This window comes from Ursus maritimus, unplaced genomic scaffold, assembly GCF_017311325.1.
Source record: "Ursus maritimus isolate PB19 unplaced genomic scaffold, ASM1731132v1 scaffold_28, whole genome shotgun sequence".
Taxonomy (NCBI): domain Eukaryota; kingdom Metazoa; phylum Chordata; class Mammalia; order Carnivora; family Ursidae; genus Ursus; species Ursus maritimus.
Window position 1 is genome coordinate 6,282,079 of NW_024425341.1, and position 20,382 is coordinate 6,302,460.

The 20,382-nt window shown below is 50.6% G+C and overlaps 1 protein-coding gene across 1 annotated transcript; it reads right to left on the reverse strand.

Moving 5' to 3' along the window:
- Positions 1 to 18,961, reverse strand: EIF4EBP1 (eukaryotic translation initiation factor 4E binding protein 1). Its single transcript, XM_040643262.1, has 3 exons — positions 18,755 to 18,961; positions 2,455 to 2,634; positions 1 to 466 (listed from the first exon to the last, which is right to left on the reverse strand). The coding sequence occupies exons 1-3, from the start codon at positions 18,897 to 18,899 to the stop codon at positions 435 to 437; spliced, it is 357 nt and encodes a 118-aa protein (XP_040499196.1). The 5' UTR covers positions 18,900 to 18,961; the 3' UTR covers positions 1 to 434.
- Positions 18,962 to 20,382: the final 1,421 nt, after the last annotated feature.

Below are 20,382 nucleotides of genomic sequence, written 5' to 3' on the forward strand. Positions count from 1 at the left end.
TTGGCCCTAGGGTAAAGGCGGCTTTTATTTCCTCTCTTGGGGAAGGAGGGGGAGGGGAGTTTTCCCACGCACACTAACCGAAGGGAGGGGTGGGTGCGCCCCCAGAGGATGGGGCCGGAAGAGCTGGATAATCACTCAGAAGGGCTCCTCCACGTCCTATCCTGGCCCTGGGCTGCAGGGTGTGCTCACGAGAGTCACTGCCCTTAGGGTGGCAGCACCTGCATGAACGGAGGCACATGGAGGTATCCGCTGGTGTTCTCAAAGAGGAAGGGGGGGCAGGTGCCCTGAGTGAGGGAGCAGAGGGCCGGGAGGGCCGACCCCATACTCAACGCCTGCCCAGGATTATGACTCGCAAAAGGCCTGGCTGGTGTGACTCTTCTCCTGAGAAGGGCCAGGGGGGCCCAGAGGCATTGCTCGATTCAGTGGCTGGTCCTTTAAATGTCCATCTCAAACTGTGACTCTTCACCTGGGGAGAAAAGGGACAGACGGCCAGGTAAGCAACAGGTGAATGATAGGGCTCACGTTTTTAGAGGCCAGGGAGAGGTGTTATTTTTCATTTTGTTGTTCCTACAAGAGAAGGGGCCAAGGAGAATGGAGGGAGGGCAGGACTCCACTAGGAATTTCTGGAAACAGTCCTGAAGGTCCAGCTGTGCTCTCTTCCCCAATCCTAAAGGAAAAGCAGAGACTGGGTCTCCCCACAGGAGAAGTGACAGTCCTGAATTTTTTACACTTTTCATTGTTTTTAATAAGAGTGAATGGTTACTTGGCTTTGGTATAAATACAACCTCACAGAAGAATGTTCCTTAAACATAAAACTTTTTTGAGCATGTGTCCAAACCGTGGTTTAGAAGATAGTAATACAACCTACTAGGCTATGTCCAGCTGCCCACAGAACAGCCTGACTCTGCAGTAAAGGAGTTATTCTGGGAACTCAGCTACTCACTGCCTTCACCCTAACTCTTTCCACAAAAATCTCCAAGTAACTCAAGCTGCACGAGGTGTTTTCTTAAATGGAGCTGCCTCATTCATGATCTCCCGGGTAAGGCTGCTTTGAGGTCCTATATTCTGAGATACCCGCCCCGGCCCCCACAGGGAAACCGGCCACTTCTTCTGGTTATATTTATACAAATATATGGTCCAAGGCTAAGAGCTTTGACTAATATCCTGTTAAGCAAAATGAAAAATTATGTCCATCCCTCACCATCACAATGGGAACTCTTAGGCCATTACTGTGGGTTCAGGGTTGTCAGCCTGGGGCCCCTCAGGGCCAACTCTGCATTTGCTATGGGTGAGCGCAGCTCCAGAAACTGGGAGGGGTTTGCACAGCCGTCAGGTAGTAAAGATTCCATAATGTCGGGTGTGACTACCTCCACCCTCAACTTGGGGCAAAAGCGGGTGGGTGGCAAGCACCATGGAACTGACCACATGAACCTATCCATCCTTCTCTGCACCCTTCAACGAAAGGCAGGTGGCCACGCTGCCTAGAGCTGTCCTTCACACCGCTGTGTGTGTGCCCAAGTATACCCCCCCTTCCCACTGCTCCCCGAGTCTGCAAAGTGAGGCAAGGGCTGCCGGTCATGGGCTGTGGGATTCCCAGGGTAATTATGAATCACGTCCTGCAGGCCCTGGGTAGATGGACTCTGCTGCTGTCAGCAGGGCCAGCCCAGCCTGAGGTCCCAGCCGCTTCCTGTCTGGCCTTGGTCCACTGCCTTCCGGGTGAAGGGTCATGGGGTTCCAATCTGACTCAGGTTGTCTGCAAGTCCTTACACTTGATCCTCCCCCAGCCGGAGAGCTGAGATGCTCTGGCGAGCTCGTCACGCTGCCACACAGAGTGCATTCCCACACACCTCCCTGGGGGGGTCGCTCTGACTACTCAGGGGGAAGGTGGGCTGAGGTACAGGGGAGGACCTAGCCGCCCCGTGTCAAACCGGCAGAAACAACCAGTTGCCTTGTTTCTATCCGTCTTCATCAAGAATCCACCAGTGGATCAATACCCTGACAGGAGGCAGCCCGGACACCTCTCTGATCCTGTAGACCTGTAATTTCCTAGAGGGCAAGTTTACCGTATCTTTGGTAAGTCGTGTCCTGCACACGCACATCATGGGTGTGTTCCGAGTGTGGCAGACACGAGGAAATGCTTCAGCGACAATTATACCAAGGGTCATGCTTATGAAAGCTGCTGTGTGGACCCCCCTCATTTCAAACAAGCTCCCCACTAGATTACCTGATGGGGCCAAATCACCTCTCCTGGAGTTCTTGGACCCCTTTCATGGGGAAAGTCAGCGCCGCTGAAAGTTCTACCCCACCCCCACCCCACGTCTGGTCTCTGAGGGGCTCCACAGAGGGTGGGGCAGCGACCATCATTCCCCTCCCTGAAATGTCCCCTTTGAAGGCGCTCCACCGGCGACAGACATTCCCTTCCCGAGGAGGAGCCTGGCCAGCCCCGTCACTCACCACCAGCCGGCTTATCTTCTGGGCTGTGGCGCAGGTGGTTCTGGCTGGGCTCTGTGGGGGGCTCCTCGCTGGCGGGGCTGGTGACCCCGGGAATGGTGGGCAGGTCCCGCGGAGGTGTTTTGGTCACAGGCGAGTTCCGACACTCCATCAAGAACTTCCGGTCGTAGATGATCCTGGTACCTAGAGGGGGCGGGGGCAGGGACGGTGACAAAGCCATCTCAAACCTCCCGCCTGCTTATTTTCCACTTCTCTGAGGCATGGCTGTCGCAGAGGCTGCAAGCTTTTCTGTAAAAGTCGGATCAAGAAGGGGTGAGGCTGCAGTGCCTGGCTGGCTCAGTCGGCAGAGCACGTGGCTCTTGATCTTGGGGTTGTGAGTTCGAGCCCCACCTTGGGGGTAGAGTTTACTCAGTAAACAAAAAAAGAAAAAAAACAACAACAAAAAAAAACCATACCAAATAAAAAAGGGAGGAGCAAAGGCAGAATCGGCAGAATCAGGTGTCTGGCTGCAGCCCTACTCTGTTGCCTCCGAACCACCAGCCCCATCATGTGCGCGCTCTGATGGAAGAGGCCCAACAGCCCACCACACTGTACCTTCTCCCCTCAGATCAGCACATCCTGGGCTCTCTCCTTAAAGCCCATCAACTCACTTACCTCATCAGTGCTCAGTGTTATTGCTCGGGACAGTCATACCCAATACTACAGAAGGTACATGTCTTTTAGTTATTTGAGAGAGAAGGAGAGAGCACGAAGGCAGGGCTTCATTCCAGGACCCCGGGATCATGACCTGAGCCCAAGGCACAGACCCTTAACCAACTGAACCACCCAGGCGCCCCAAGAAGGTACCTTTTTATTCATTTTTCAGTTCAATCCTTACAGTACCCTCACGGGCTATCCAGAATCTGTAACTCCATTTCACCGATGAGCAAACAGGAAATTTAGTGATTCCCTCAAACTAGTAAAAATGAGGACTCTTCTCGCCTGGGCTTTGCGGACAGGAGTGACGCATGGGCTCATCCCCCCAAAGGCTCTCCTGCTAAGCCCGTCTCCCCTGTGACGCCTGCTCTCATGTGTCACTGCACTCAGGGCTCGCACATGGTCTGTGTTTTACCCACTCCCTCTTCACTCTCCTTTCCCGAGCATCACCCGAGGGTGAGGACGAGTCTCACGGAGTTATTCACTACCCTTATTTTTTTTTTAAGATTTTATTTATTTATTTGATAGAGATAGAGACAGCCAGCGAGAGAGGGAACACAAGCAGGGGGAGTGGGAGAGGAAGAAGCAGGCTCATAGCGGAGGAGCCTGATGTGGGACTCGATCCCATAACGCCGGGATCACGCCCTGAGCCAAAGGCAGACGCTTAACGACTGCGCCACCCAGGCGCCCCTATTCACTACCCTTAAACCACATCCAGGACACACCCTGGGAGAGCGGTTGCCTGAGTGACACCTTAAGAAGGAACGTTTTCTACAATCCAGGACCCAGGATTCTTGTGCCCCAGCTGATTTCATCAAAGAACAGTGACTAGTGAGAGGTGATTCATGTTTGGGTCCTTGTTCACTCAGGATGACCTCTGAGCACCAGGACGGTAGTAGTAACGTGACTCCAACGCTCCCTCACACTCCTGATACTTCCTTTTCAACAAACAGCAGGCCTCGGCTCAAAGCCTTCCGCAGGCAGTGGAATCCAGCTACAATTTAAAACTGTCTTGGTGTCATTATAGTTCTTTTTATAGTTACCTTCTATTTATGGTAAGTGAATCTGGTTTGCCATATATAGTCGTGATATCAAGTTTCCTTTTAATATACGATAGGATATCATTGAATATGGTAATCGTATATATGTTACGAATAATACATAGAATAAAATAAAATAACAAAAACTAAGTTAAAAAGGTAAAGGATATAAAGACAAGTACTAAATATATATACAAAGAGAAGACAGGGTTCAATACAGACTGCTGATGGAATATGAGTGCTGGAGTTGAGAGGCCATGATTTAAAGACTTCAGGAATGCCCTTCCTTATCCATAAACCTCAAGTATCTTCCCCACTTAAGGGCTACGATGAGTGACATTCCAACAGTGGGGACCCACGTCTAGATGCTGAACACCAGCCTCTCTGTGAGCGGCACCCAGGAGAGGAACCCGTTTGCACACTGAGCTCTGAGTATGAGTACATGGGGTTGGGGTCCTTCTGCCAAAGGACAGAACCCAGGCTGCCCCGGAGGCTCTGCTAACAACCAGCTGTGTGACCCTGTGCACAAGGCCCTCTGCTCCTCCCCCGTCTGGGCCTCAGTTTCTTCATCTGTAACATGAAGGGCTGAGTGCCTAGGAGCCCAGGGGCTACAAATGCAGAACAGCAGTGCCTTCTGCTCGAGGGTAAATGCCCTGGCTTCAGAGACGGACCACTCTTCTCTGTTTCTTTCTGTTTTTTTTTTTAAAGATTTTATTTATTTATTTGACAGAGATAGAGACAGCCAGTGAGAGAGGGAACACAAGCAGGGGGAGTGGGAGAGGAAGAAGCAGGCTCCCAGCGGAGGAGCCTGATGTGGGGCTCGATCCCATAACGCCGGGATCACGCCCTGAGCCGAAGGCAGACGCTTAACCGCTGTGCCACCCAGGCGCCCCAACTCTTCTCTGTTTCTTAATCCTCAAGGCTCGACAAGAATCTCCCCTGTCCTTGCCTCCCTCCAGCTTTGCTTTTTTGTTGCTTTGTTCACCAAAGAATAGGGAACTGACCCCATCAGAGTGGAACCGAAGAGCTGGGAGAGTCAATGGTCTCAAGAAAGAACTGGGGTGGGGGAGCACCTGGGTGACTCAGACGGTTAAGTGTCTGACTTTTTTTTTTTTAGATTTCATTTATTTATTCATTTGAGAGAGAGAGAGAGCAGGCACACATGTGCATGTGAGGGGAGGGGCAGAGGGAAAGAATCCTCAGGCAGACTCCCTGCTGAGCACAGAGCCCAACCTGGGGCTCGATCCCATGACCCGAGATCATGACCTGAGCCAAAACCAAGAGTCAGACACTCGACCGGCAGAGCCACCCAGGTGCCCCCCTAAGCATCTGATTCTTGATTTCGGTTCAGGTCATGATCTCAGGGTTGTGAGCTCAAGCCCCACATTGGGCTCCGAGCTGGGCATGGAGCCTGCTTAAGATTCTCTCTCTCCCTCTCCCTCTGCCCCTCCCCCACCTCTCTTCCTCTCTTAAAAAAGAAAAGAAAAAAGAACCAGGGGCTCAGCTGCTTCTGGAGAAGCTCCTTAAAGTCATTAGCCTCCAGAGATTTTTTTTTTTTTTTTACATTGTGGTAAAATACAAATAACCTAAAACTTACCATTGTAACCATTCCTAAGCGTACAGTTCAGTACATTCACAGTGCTGTGCAACCAATTGCGCCCAAAATGCTTTCATCTTGTAAAACTGAAACTCTATACCCAGGAAATAGCAACTCCTATTTCCCTTCCCCCTAGCCCTTGGAAACCACCATTCTATTTTCTGTCTCTATGGATTGGACTACTCTAGGTACCTCGTAGAAGCAGGATCATATAGTATTTGTCTTTCTGTGGCTGGCTTATTTCACTTAGCATAACGTCCTCAAGGTTCATCTACACTGTTGACCATGTGTCAAAATTTCCTTACTTTTTAAGGCTGACTAATACTCCATTGTATAGATACACCACGTGTTGTTTATCCACAGACATCTAGGTTCCTTAGCTTTTGGCTACTGTGAATAATACTGTTGTGAACACATGTATGCAAATAGATCTTCAAGACCCTGCTTTCAATTCTCTGGGGATGTATACTGGGAAGTGGCCCCAGGCAATTTTTAAATTATACTTTTTAAAAAAAGATTTTATTTATTTATTTGACAGAGAGAGAGGGAGAGAATGTAAGTAGGGGGAACAGCAGAGGAAGAGGGAGAAGCAGGCTCCCGCTGAGCAGGGAGCCTGATGTGGGGCTTGACCCCAGGACCCTGGGATCATGACCTGAGCTGAAGGCAGACGATCAACCAACTGAGCCACCCAGGCGCCCCTAAATCATTAATTATATTTAAAAGAGAAAAAGAGTCTCTGTGTCCTTTGTTCTACACCTAGGGCAGTTGCTTAAAAATAAGAATTGTCATTTGAGCTAATAAAACCCAGAAACTAAACGCCAGCAGAGGCGGCATCCAAGACACCCACCATCAGAGTATTTTAGCTGGGGAGGGAGGCTGTGGGTTGTCTGAGCAGCGGTGCTCAGAAAGTCGGCTGACAAAGGCGCCAAGCCTCGGAGGGGACCCTAAACCCCCTCTGACTCATCTGGGGTCGGTGAGGAATATGAGATGGAGACCAAGGCAGTGGCAATGTCTCCTACAGCTTTAGCGTTTCAACCCTTTCTCCCTCCATCCCTTCATGGGATGCACCACTACACAGCTTTCGCGAACAGTGATCTTCTGGAAATTCCCTCTGTCTCCCACAGATGAGACAAACAACAAAACACACAGTCTCATATTGTCAAAAATAGGCACCCTTGGCTGAAATGCAGTCTCCCAGAGCTGGGGACTTGGCCTGCATACAGGAACAGGAAATGGAAACCGAGGGGGGGGGAATGCCAAGGTCCCTGCAAGGCTGTGAGCTGCAGCAGCTAGAGGTGTTGGTCAGGTGTGGGCCTCTGGGGTATGTGGCTATCACACCTGGCGGTTTCCACGTAATACTCTACAGCTGAGGGCCTCCTTTCTCTTTCTCTATGAGGGAAAATGACCCAACTCTGTTAGGCTTCTGCAAACAGGCACATGAAGAGCATTGGAGGCTCTGGGTGGCTTCAAGATGGCAAAGCCAAGACATTTTTTTTCCCTGCGGCCTTCTCTCAAAACCACGTAAACACCAAGAGATGAAACAAGAAACAGAAACACATACTGAAGTTGGAAGCAAGTGGGGCTCAAACTGGTACCCCAAGACACAATGTATGAATACAGGAAGTGAATGGAGGAATAGTTCTAACAGAGAGGATGAGGGTAGCATCTAAATGCAGGGAGGTGGGGGTGGACGTTACAATAGGAACTCGGGTTCTGGAGAATCCCAGGAAGGTTCAGGACTTAGAGGCATCATGGAAAATGGGAATGGGGCTCACAACGGGGAGAGATCCCCTATGCCCCTCACTCCAGGAGGGAGGAGAGACAGGGAGATTAAATTCAAGCTGACCTCCTGAATGGTGAGCCTCAAACGCCCTTCCCTGCCCTGCTTCAGAATAAAGAGCCAAGATAAAGACCGACTGCAGTTGATTCTGGGAAGAGGGTTCCGACCAAAAAACAGCAGCTAGCCGCCAGATTGAGCCCACCAGCCTCCACAGTTCACAAAGGGCCTCCAGTCAGCTCTGCAGTGCTCACTCTCAAATATAACTAGCCACATGCCTTCATACATTTCTGAGGAAAGCTTACAACATCTATGGAGAGATCCATACAAACCAACAGAAGGAAACAGGAACGGGACTCTACTGTTTTTTAACCTTTTAAACTTTTTGAAGACTTTAAAGAACAGAAAGGGAAAAAAGATAACAGGCAAAAAAAGAACAAATTACCAATCTAGTATCAGATAACAAAGTCAAGAAAGAGAGAAAAGAGAAACTGCTCGAAGGAATTTACTGAAAAAGACAAAAAAAAAAAAAAAAAAGAAAAGAAAAATTTCCGGAATTGAAAGAGATCAGTCTTGAAATGTCCTTTGAGTGTCCTGTGTAATGAATTAAAAATACCAACTTAACATTCAATGTGAAATTTCATAATCTTTTGGATAAAAAGATCCTAAAATCTTCCAGAAAGGGAAAAATATAACAGGTGCACACAAGGATTGGGAATAAGAATGGTATAAATGTTTTCAATGGCAATGCTGGAAGTCTGAAGACTGTGGGTCAATGCTTTCGCAATCCCAAGGGAAAATCCATTTCAGTTTTACACCCAGCCAAATACCAATCAAGTAAAAGTAGAATAGAGACATTTTCAGAATGCTACAGGAGGAATATTCTACCAAAATTAGACCAAGAAGAAGGGCTTCAGAGGATCTCATATCAGCAGCTACATGGCAGGTCCAGAGCCGCCAAACCCTGTTCCGGACAGAGGGAAAAAATGGACCAATAAATCCAGAAGTTGGATTTTGTGTGTAAAACTGTATTTTGTTTAGTATTTTAGAGGTGCTGGAGGGTGAGGAAGATTTATTTGAGTGAAAACTAAGCATATTTTAAAAAAGTAATCTCTATACTCAATGTGGGGCTCGAACTCACAACTGAGATCAAGAGTCACATGGTCTATGGACTGAGCCAGCCAGGCGCCTTAAAACTAACTACATTTTAAAGATTTACTTATTTGAGGGGCGCCTGGGTGGCACAGCGGTTAAGCATCTGCCTTCGGCTCAGGGCGTGATCCCGGCATTGTGGGATCGAGCCCCACATCAGGCTCCTCTGCTATGAGCCTGCTTCTTCCTCTCCCACTCCCCCTGCTTGTGTTCCCTCTCTCGCTGGCTGTCTCTCTCTGTCGAATAAATAAATAAAATCTTTAAAAAAAATAAAGATTTACTTATTTGAGACAGAGAGAGAGAAAGCACACACACACACACGCACACATGCACACGAGTCGGGGTTGGGGGAGAGGGAGAGAATCTTCAAGCAGACTCCCCGATGAGTGCAGAGCCCGAGGCAGGCTCAGTCTCAGGACCCATGAGATCATGACCTGAGCTGAAACCACATTTTAAAATGAAGCAATTATTAACTACTTTTTTAAAAAAATTGTACAATGGGGCGCCTGGGTGGCTCAGTCAGTTAAGCATCTACCGCTTGGTTTCGGCTCAGGTCATGATTTCAGGGTCCTGGGATCGAGCCCCAGGTCAGGCTCCCTGCTCAGCGGGGAACTTGCTTCTCCCTCTCCCTCTGCTCCTCTCCCCCACTTGTGTGCATTCTCTCTCTTAAATAAATAAATAAAATCTTTAAAAAAAAAGTTGTCAATAACTAACTACCTGGATCATCAAGGGTCACAGTAATAAAAATAATGCATATTTTAAAAAAATTTGTGATATAATTATATTGGGGAATGGGAAGAGGAGAGTGTACAAATGATAAGTCCTCATCTATCAAGTTAAGTCCAGAAAAAGTTAGAAGTATGGGGGTAAATCCCCCAAAGAAAGAGCTGGAAAATGTTAGTTGCTTCTAAAGAGTGGGGGGGGGGGGTGGAGAGACAAGAAGTTACTGCTTTGTTAGTAATCTTGAGATTTAACTATGTATGTATATAAACAAACTATGTGTAACTTTGACATACTTTTATTATGGAACAAAAACCAAGCCCATACAAAAGAAGACAGATAGTATAATTACACACACACACATATATGTAAAACTTTGATTTTTTTTATATTAAATGACAGGTCAAATTATGGATCAGACCTGTAATTCCATACTGTACGGTTACTATTTGGAACAAGTGTACATTGTCCACGACATATTGTGTGAAACAGAGTCACAGAACTGGATGTATTTTGTGTCTGGTCCCCTCTGGGGGAGTGAACATTTTTACACTGAGCATATTTTGCTTTTTAATACAAAACTCTAATACATAGGGCATTAAGCAAACATATCCCTAAATAAGGAGATAGGGTCCGAATCGCCTTTTCTAGAAAGTCAAGTTAAAATGGCCTTGGCTGGAGCTAGGGAGACTCCCCCTGCTCTCCCTAGAAAGCCTCGGGGGCTCTCTGCCGGACGGGTAAGTGCAGCAGTGAGTCTGCCCCTCCAGCACCTCTCTGGGCTGTTGTTATCTGCTAGGCCCTGTCCATGCTAGACTTTAACTGCCAATTTCACAGGGTCATGGCGTGGATTACAACAGTGGCTGACACAAGCTAAGATTATATGAACAAATCCTAGCTTTTACGACTGGCATGGCTTCAGGTGACATATTTTAGGGACCAATTATATGGTCAGAGCTAGGACAAATCAGAGGGGGGTAAGCAACCCTGAAGAGACTGGGGGTGGAGGGTAAGGGCACCCTCTATCCTTTAGTGGCCCACAGAAACGTGCTTCAAGAATCAACATCAGCTTTGGCATGTTTGGTAAACCAGTGTCATTCAGGACTTGAAAAACTTCAGATGTGCACCAAATACAAGAAGGGTATTTTTTTCTCAAGGCATACTTGTGGTGACAACAGTTTGCTTGAAACAAAGAATGCAGGCATTCTGGGGCACGTGGGTGGCTCAGTCAGTTAAGCGTCTGCATTCAGCTCAGGTCGTGATCCCAGGGTCCTGGGATGGAGCCACGCAAGTCAAGTCGGGCTCCCTGCTCGGCAGGGAGTCCGCCTCTCCCTCTCCCTCTCCCGGCTTGTGCTCTCTCTCGTTCTCAAATAAATAAAATCTTAAAAAAAAAAAAAAAAGAATGCAGACATTCCCCTTGGGTCTGTTTTCCTCACCTGTAAACAAGGGCAGTGTACTAGGCTCATTCCAACTATTTTTAAAACACCAACCATGTGCCAGGCTTTATAGGTAATCTTCAGGGTCTGTTCCAGCTCTGACACGCTACCATTTATTTTGGGGCTCTCGCTGTTGGCAGGTGGTCAGTGTGGTGTAAACAGCACAGCGCTTGGAGGCACAAGTTCTGGGCATGGGGTGCCAGCCCCTCAACCGTGAATGGCAGCTGAATTCCTCAGCTCTCAGAGGAGGGTACTAACTCGCTTCCCAAGAGTACTGTAAAGACAAATCACTGTCTGTGGGCCAGACGCTGTGCTCATGACCTGATATGCCAGGTCTCAGTGCTCCCATTCCCACTCCCCATAAGGGAGATATGGTATCCTCAACTCACAGACAGGAAACTGAGGCTCAGAAAGCCTGTCCCCGGGGGGGGGGGGGCAGACCTAGCCTGTATTGCCTCCAATCCGAAACACCGACTATGTAAAACTAGCCAAGCAGACCCAGGCTGCCATGCCTCAGGGGTCTTCTGACTTTTACCCGTTCTTCTGAGTATTTGGCCAGGACAGGATGTTCCCTGAGAGAGGCCTGCCGTGATCTCTTCACCTTCCCACAGTACCCACGCTCAGGTTCAAAATCGGGCTGGCCATAACTTCTGTAAATTGAGCCCAGCTTGTCCCTTGCTTTCCCCTGCGCCTCCCCTGGCGGAAACATTCTTCCCCTGAGCGGGGGACGTGAGGCCTCGCAGGAGTCCAAGAACAGAATTCCTAGAACTGCTGTTCCCATTCCAGGGAAAGGGAGAGGGTTTCACAACACGCTCGGGGGAGGCTCAGATGCCTGTGCTCAGACGCAAGCCAGCAGCCTGTGAACCCAATACTCCGGATCATTTTACATTCAGCTCTCGCCAGCAGCTCTGTGTCATCGTGGAGGCAGACCCACCAGGTCTACGAGGGCTCTCCCTCCCCGCCCGCCACACACCAGGCAGTCTGTTTCGCAAGCTGAGCCACCTTGTCGGGGAGAAACTCGTGGGCAGAGAACCAGAGCACGCTTGCTCCGAGACTTTTCCTCACTTCCGGCCCTCTCGGCTTTGCAAAGAGAACCAAGATTTGGATGTTTCTCAGGGGCCAGAAATGCTATGAAGCTCCTTAAATACCAAATGAGGGCAATCAATGAGTGACAAAGGGCCCTCTCACCTTTGAGGCCCTGACATGTGGGGGAACAGTCCACTTTATTTGAAAATAAAGCGGCAGGGACAAGGCTTTTGCAGAAACACACCGAACAAAATAGCTGAATTATTCTAAGGGCTGACCGAGCTCCCTCCCCTTCCCTCACTTGACCCCGAACACTTCAAAATGCACCTGAGCAGGACAGGGTAAGGCTACCCCTGACATGCATTAGCAACAGGGACTGCCCATCTGCGATGCCTCCCGTTACATAGCAACAGGAGCTGTGGTTGGAAAACGGAGGGGCCCTGGTTTCTGTGTGAACTGCCTCCACACCACATCCAAATTCATTTGCTCAAGTCCCCACCTCCAGTACGTGGATGAAAGTGTATTTAGAGATAAGGTTTTTAAAGAGGTCATTAAGTTAAGATGAGGCTGTTAGGGTGGGGCCCTGATCCAATATACAGGTGTCCTAAATAGAGAGGGGGGGTGGGGCACCTGCGTGGCTCGCTGAAGCGTCCAACTCTTGGTTTCAGCTCAGGTCATGATCTCAGGGGTTGTGGGATTGAGCTCCCCCCCCCCCCCCCGCCAGCTCCGTGCTCAGTGGGGAGTCTGCATGTGTGCATGCTCTCTCTCCCCAAATACATAAATAAAATCTTAAAAAAAATAAAAAAGAGAGAGGGAGATACCACAGATAGCAGTAAAGAGGCAGCAAGAGGACAGCCAGCCATCTGCAAGCCAATGGGAAGGGCCTCAAGAGAAACCAAGCCTGACTGTACTTTGATCTTGGATGTCCAGCCTCCAGAACTGTGAGAAAATACATTTCCATTGTTTAAGCCCCCAGTCTGTGGTATTTTGTTACGGCGGCCCTAGCAAATTCATACAGGCCTGCTTTCCCCTTTTACTCCAAAGGGCAGGGGACAGAAATCAGTTTACTCACACGCATTCTCTAAAGAGATGTACGTGTCACCAGGAAACCAAAGGCGTTCTGGACCCACTTGCACCTCCTGCATTCTCACTCCTACACATTTTCCGACCACTGGGCTCAGAACTTGACTCCATGTGTCTGCCGGCACTCCAGAAAATCAAGGATGTTCAAATGGGAGTGCTGGGCAGGGGCAGCTGGGCAGGGCAAGCGTGGGCTCCCCTGAAGGGTGTTCCCAAAGCCTGGCTGCTTGAGGAGGAAAGAGGAGGTAGGCTAGGTAGCAGTTAGCAAGGGAAGCATGACACAAACGGAAGTTGTTGCCCAGGGGCCTGGCATCACGGCCACCTGTATGGTTTGCTTGGTGGAGCTGAACGTTGGACCTGGAAAACGGGGCACAGGATCTGTGACTCAGCGTTTTCAGGGAGGTGTCCTCAGTTCTTAACCCAACAGTCAAGTCACAGGCTTGTGATTCTGGTCTGCTTCTATACCCGGCCTCAGCTCTTTCTGGCCGCACAGCAGGATGGATGGTTAAGTTCCCTCGAAGGACCACACTTTGAGGCTTGGTCTTCGCGGAAGACTACCTGAAAATGGGGTCCCGTAACTCTTCCCATCCCTGCCCTACAGGAGGCTTCTCTCATTCCAAGCAAGTCATCTCCCCCCTTCTTAGAATCTGGGCTAGCTAGCCCTGTGGCTCGCTTCGACTGATAGAATACCGCACATGTGATGTTATATGATTTCTGAGCCTAGGTCTTAGGGGGCCTTAAAAACTGTTACATAAATAAGCTCAGGTTAGACTCCTGAATGGCATGGGACCAAGACGACAGAACGCCCAGCCTTCCAGGTATCCCTAGCAATGCCCCTGACACGTGGGTAAGGCCATCTTGGACCTTCAAGCCCAGGACAACCTAGCTGCCAAGTGTATGTAGCCAGATGCGTGACCTCAGGAAGATCACCAAAGAATGCCCAACTAGCCCCCAAAATGGACGGAAATAACGAATTATTGTTGCTGAAGTGACTAAGTTTTGTGACAGTCCAGGCCTAATATCTAAGCTCTCTTGGTAAACTTCCAGGGGCATGGACACTGGATTACAAGACACCTTGTGCTGCCCATGTCCCTGATCATTCAAATGTCACGGGCCGATGTGACTTACTCCTGCCTGGTCAGTGATGCTGGGTGCAAACAAGTGAACGGAGAGCATCTACCCCAGTGTCTGAGGCCCTGGCCCCACTAGTGACATGTTTAGCATCAAGGCCACTTTCTTCTACTTCCTGCTCAGTAACTGAAACAGCAGTATTAGTGATACTGTTACCTATAATACTGGGATAAGTGAGAAAGTTCAGGGAAAGTTAGTTCTGTCCCTGGGACACTCGAAGGTAAACAATTACATACACCCTGCAACTGAAAGGGCAGAAAAGAAAAATTTGAATGTTATCATTAAGCCAGCTCAGAACCAGGCCCGGTGGCAAAGGAGCCAGGTTACCCTGAGAATACTGTCATTCTAGGAGTCTTTTCAACTCTTCACTTTCTTTGTTTTAAGATTTTATGTATCTATTTGACACACAGAGAGAGAGAGAGAACACACAAGCAGGTGGAGCGGCAGGCAGAGGGAGGGAGGGAGAAGCAGACACCCTGATGAGCAGGGAGCCTAATGTGGGGCTTGATCCCAGGACCCTGGGATCCTGACCTGAGCTGAAGGCAGATGCTTAACCGACTGAGCCACCCAGGCGCCCCAACTCTTCACTTTCTAAACACCTGACTCAGCACTCAAAAGCCACGATAGGATGAGTAACACTGCTGGGAAAGAACTTCCCCTCTACTCCAGGGAACAAACATGTAAACAAATACACGTGATTCATTTGTCATGAGTCATAACGGAGGAAGAGCCTGGGCGTGGCTCTGAGACCTGAGAGTGACAGGGTTTCTGTTTGTTTGTTTGTCTGTTTGAACGCGTAAAATCTAGGTGTACAAATGAACATTCTTCCTTAAAAACCTCCCCCCCGCCCCGGGAAGCAATCCTCTTCTCCATACTGCTGCCCCATCCTCACTGCTCCTCTGCAAGGATATCAAATAAAGAGCCATACGACAAAATGCCTCACTGCTTTATACCAACAGACAGCCATGGTACCACCCAGCCTGCCCTTTTGCCAAATCTGGTAATGAAGGACTTTTTTGCTCTCTCAGAAAAAAATACATACGTGCAAAAATCAAACTCTTCTTTCAAATCCGGCCCTGCCAACCTTGGAGGATACTGGAAGACACCACCACCACCTGTCTCAGGAGGCAATTACAATCTCACAGCTCCGTGTGCATTGTTAGCATGGAAGGCCTAGCAGGCTGATGACCTGGAGCAGGCCATTCTCACGTGAGAATCATACAAGTTCTACTGGTTATGGAGGGTGGGGGGTGTCTGCCTAATCGCGTCACTCTACGGCTACAACTCTGATGCTTCTAATTCTATTTCAGGTGTGTCTCCAACTTCCTAAGTAGTAAGCCAAGGCCCTGAGGTCAGACTGTGTTCTGGCTCAGGGTGCCGTGAATGCCTGAGAAGCAGGGAGGCGGATGGGCATCAGAGGGAGTCTGGGGTGCTCTACACCAGGGCCCCCCATCAAAGTCTTTAATGAGGGACACTGTGGAATGTTCTAAATGCTTTAAAAGGAAGCTCAGAACACTGTGAGAAGAGGGCCCATTACATTTCCCTCACTGCCTTAATGTCCAAGTTCTTTTAACCTGTCCTTGATAATGAGATCCTGGGCAATTGGGAGACATCATCTTGCTCTGCATGACTGAGGCCTTGGGACACTGGCCGTGGTCTAGCCTCCCTGTCCAGCCCACCTCCTGCTCTTCCTGGCACTGTCTGTTCCATAGCCAAAGACTTGGGAGCTGTTCCAAGGTAAGCTTCCTGGGCACAGACTCTGTTTATCTAAGCCAGGGTGCCATTAACACCTGTAGCCCTACCTGCCTGCTTCTGATTAACCTTATCCAGGTACAGGGTCTGGGTATGATTACCAGCCAAGCGACCCTAGAGGCTTGGGGGGTCAAGCACTCAACACGGAATGGGGAACACGGAGGTTGATGGGAAAGGGGTGGAAGGTTTCTGACCCATTCAGAGGTTCTACTGGTCTGTGGTGTCACTGGTCATTTTTAAGACTCCAGAGGCTCAAATATTCATACACAACACTCCTTTTAACAAATTTCTCTAAAGTTCTCCAGGCTTCTAACCAGATCAGTGGTTTAGCTTGTGAAAGGTTAAGGACCCTGGAAAGTAAACTGGCGTCTTAGGAATGGAGAGGGTTCAAATCAGCTGCTGTTCTTGTTCCTCTGGGGACAAACACTGTAGTGCCATTCCCAGCAAGAGTGAGCTGTGGACACTGCGAGAGCTCCTGACAACTGCAAATAAGCCAGTGTGGACACCTGCACAGACTCTCTCCAGACTCTGGTTCGAAGGCTGATGCCAAACCCAACCTCAAGAGTAAGTTTAACTGGTTAGAAGGGGCGCCTGGGTGGCTAAGTCGTTAAGCGTCTGCCTTCGGCTCAGTGCGTGATCCCGGCGTTCTGGGATTGAGCCCCACGTCAGGCTCCTCCGCTGGGAGCCTGCTTCTTCCTCTCCCACTCCCCCTGCTTGTGTTCCCTCTCTCGCTGGCTGTCTCTCTGTCAAATAAATAAATAAAATCTTAAAAAAAAAAAAACACAAAACTGGTTAGAAGCATCACTTTTTGCCAGACCCCAGAGGTCTGAAAAGGTGAGGGAAGTCACATTCCACTAATTCCTGAGTACTTAGTGTGGTACTTAGATCAATCACTGGGAGCTGGTTAGAAATGGAGACTCTCAGGCCCAAACCCGAAACCTACAGAATCAGAGTCTGCATTTAAGTGAGGTCCCCAGGTAATTCAGATGTACGTTGAGGAATGAGAAACAGCACTGCTGGCTGGAGCAAAAGGGTATCAGAAACAACCTTTTTTTTAGGTTCAGCTTCTTTGCCTTGGCAAAGACGTAGGGTGAAATTGGGCTTTGGAGGAAGGTTATGGACTGTGAGCTGTGCCTGTCCCACTGGACACTCTAGACAAGAAAGCTGGCTTTAGGCTCCTGGCACAGCTAGCTTTCGTCCAGTTGGCCTCAGACACAAAGTTACACTCTGGTCCAGGTGCCCCTTTCCCTCTCTCCCAACTAAAGACCTTCAAAGGCAGGGAGATTTGTTGCAGTTTACCAAAAAACAAAACAAAACAAACAAACAAAAAAGCCATTGCCCAGTCCATGGTGAGGAGTGGATCAGAGTTCCCTATAAACAGTAACCCTGGCCATGGCTTCCAATCTGACCTGTCCCCATCGAGCAACAAAGGGGACAAAAAGGAGACCCTGAGCCTTCAGACCTGACTCAGTGCCCACCCTAAAAGGATCGAGTAGAGACTCACGCCCTCACTTGAAGGAATCCCAAAACTGTCACGAAAGATCCTGGCAGACACAGCATGACACAGAGAAAGTCCACCAAATGGACTACAAAAGACCTATAACAGGGAAAGAGAGTTTGAGTCAAGGGTAGAGGAGGCTGTCCAGGAACTTTTCCTTTGCTCATTTTTAATAGAAGACAGAGCATTTTCCCCCTCTACACTTGGATACTATTTCTTGTCCAATCTGAGAAAACCGTGTGACGCTGGACAAGGGCCATGTGTTTTCAAGTTTGGGGCCTCCATGAAACAAGTACATCTATGATCCTTAACAGTTCTAACGTTGTATGTTTTGCATCAAACGGCTCGAGACCTCGGATCTGGCAGTGTTTGCCGGTGGAGCGACCGCTGCCTGAGAAAAGAAGCATGTGGCCGCCCCCCGACACTGGCAAGGGACGAGGCTGCCGCTCCGCCCGCGTCCACCTGCACCCCTGCCTCTCAACGAAGCGCCACTATCGGCGGCGTTTTCTAGTAGTCTGGGCGGAGGGGAGAAGGGCAAAGCGGGGTGAGGGCAGCGCGAGGATGGTAGGGAAGTGGTGAGCCACGAGGATTTCATCATGCAAACGGGCGGGCAGGTTTCATCAGCGCCTGGGCGCCGGGGCTCCCAGGCTGGGAGGGAATGCCTGGCTCCCGAGGGCAGCCCGAGGCTGGCCCCCACCCGTGCCAGCTCAGCTTCCTCTTCCTCATACATTCTCAGGGAGGTCACACGGTTCCCCCTCCCCCCGGACAGAAGAACGTGTTTTTCTGCACAGCGCGGCCCGCGGCCCCAGGTCCCTCCGCCGAGATCCCACACGCCTAAATGGGCGACGTGCCACAGGTGCAGGCGAGCGCCCTCAGCCCAAACTCTCCGTCAGAGGGTGCTGGCTCAATGCAAAACTGGGGATTCGTCGGGAAGGAAAAAAGGATTCTGCAAGAGTCGTTTACTCCAACAGAGAACGCCCATCCCACCCCTAAAAACCCCTGGCCAGGCCTCTTCATGCTCTCAGGCCACTGTGACCCACGCTGTTCTGCCCTCAGAACGCCCCCGCACCCATAAGGGGCAGCACACCTCGGCATGTGATCAGTCTGGAAGCGTGCGTATCTGTCTGGAAAGGGGTACCCGGCTGTCTCCGCCAGAAGGAGGAAACTAATGGAGCAGTGTGCAGCCCGGGCTCGGGAGCACGCATCCAGAGGGCAGGCAGTGGGAAGCGGCCATCCGCTGGCTCCCGGGGGCCACCTCCGTGACGGTCGCTGTCTCCCCGATGCCTTTATTCCAGTCACCGCGCCCTCAGCCCGGTCGCCCCGTCCAACTGGCGGCTCCCGACCCCTCCCGCTCTGCCCAGTCAGTCCTCCGCGCCGCCCGCACCCGGAGCCCGCGCCTACCTCCCGGGGTGGTGCTGAAGAGCGTGCCGCCGGGGGTGGTGCTGTAGTCCCCGGGCGGCAACTGCACGCCGTCGCCGAGCACCACCCGTCGAGTGGCGGGGATGGCCCGGCTTGGGGTCTGGCTGCAGCTGCTGCCCCCCGACATGGTCTCCCGCGAACAGCGCCTGCAGCCAGAGCGTGGCCCTCGGGCAGCCCCGGCCCCTCCCCCTGTGCCTCGCCCCGCCCCCGCCCACCCCTTCCGCCTCTGCGCCTCGGCGCCCCCTGGGATTTGTAGTTGCAGCGGCGCAGCCGCCGCACCCGCCTCCGCGCGGCTCCCCGTACGTGCGTTCCCCCGCAGCGCAGGTCGGAGGCCCCCTCCCGACGGTCTCCTGCGCGTGGGTGCGGGCACCGCCCCGCTTCGGCCCGCCCCTTTCGCTCGCGGGTCCCTCCCGGCCACGCTGGCGGCGACGGGATGGGGGCGGGGGTCGGGGGCTTGTGTAGGTTAACGCCTCGCGGGGTCGGGGGCGGCGGCGGGGATCCCAGCAGTCCCGGCCCTTGGGGAAAGCCTAGTTTCTACAGGAGGACTTTGGGCGCGATGGTCTCCTCAACCCTCCTTATTCCGTGCTTCAGTTCCTCCCACGAGAAAGTGGGGGTTGATTGGTCATTCGTCCCTCATCGGTTTTTTGAGCCTTCACGGTGTGAAGAAATAACCAAGAATGAGCGTTCCAGGGCTTGGGGGGAGGGTGTGTGGACGAGCCGTCCAGCTGGGTGATGAGGGCTAAGGCTAGAGCCCAGGTGGAGCTGACAGTGGTTGGACATCGGCGGTGGTTGGGGTGTGGGGGGCTAAGAGCTGGCCAGCGAGGTTCCTTGTGGCCCCTTGAGTTGGGTGCAAGGGTCCACACGCCGCCTGACATTTACTAGGGCACTCCTTGAACGAACGAACGCATGAGTCTTCAAAGAGCTCTCTTAAGTGGGGACAGAAAAGTGCCAGGAGGATAGAAAAGCCCGTTGGGTGAGAGAACAGTTTCTGTCATTGCAGCCACATCGCGCAAGAGGAGAGGAGACAGGAGAACAGTTTAAAAGAGAAATTGGAGTTGGATGGTGAAGGGTCTTTTAAAACATGCCAAGGTGTTCAGACTTTGTCCTAGGAGGGTAGGAGATAGCAGACATCTCTTGAGCTAGGGAGTGACAGGATTAGGGTTGTTTTTTCAGAAAGATAGCTGGTGGCTGTGGAGTTTGAGATGGACCCCAGGAGGGGTCAGGCCCCCAGACAGGAAGACTGGCTGGGTTTGAGCATTCCTGAGCTGATCTCGAGGCCTGCCCTGCCTGCTATTGACGCTGGCCTCCTGTGCCTATGAAGCAATTGAAATACGGCTAGTCCGTATTTAGGAGTGTAAAATACGCAGATTTCAAACACTTGGGATGAAAACGAGGTAAAATATCTCAATTTATGTCGACGACATGTTGAAATAATATTTTTAATCTATTGGATTAAGTATGAAAATTAATGATACCTGTTTCTTTTTACTTTTTGGGGTGGAATTATAAGAAATTTTATATGTATATAATATGTATGTATAGACTTGTAATATATTTCTGTTGGACAGTGCTGCTGTAGAATGAGGCAGTAATGAAAGCAATCCTAAAGT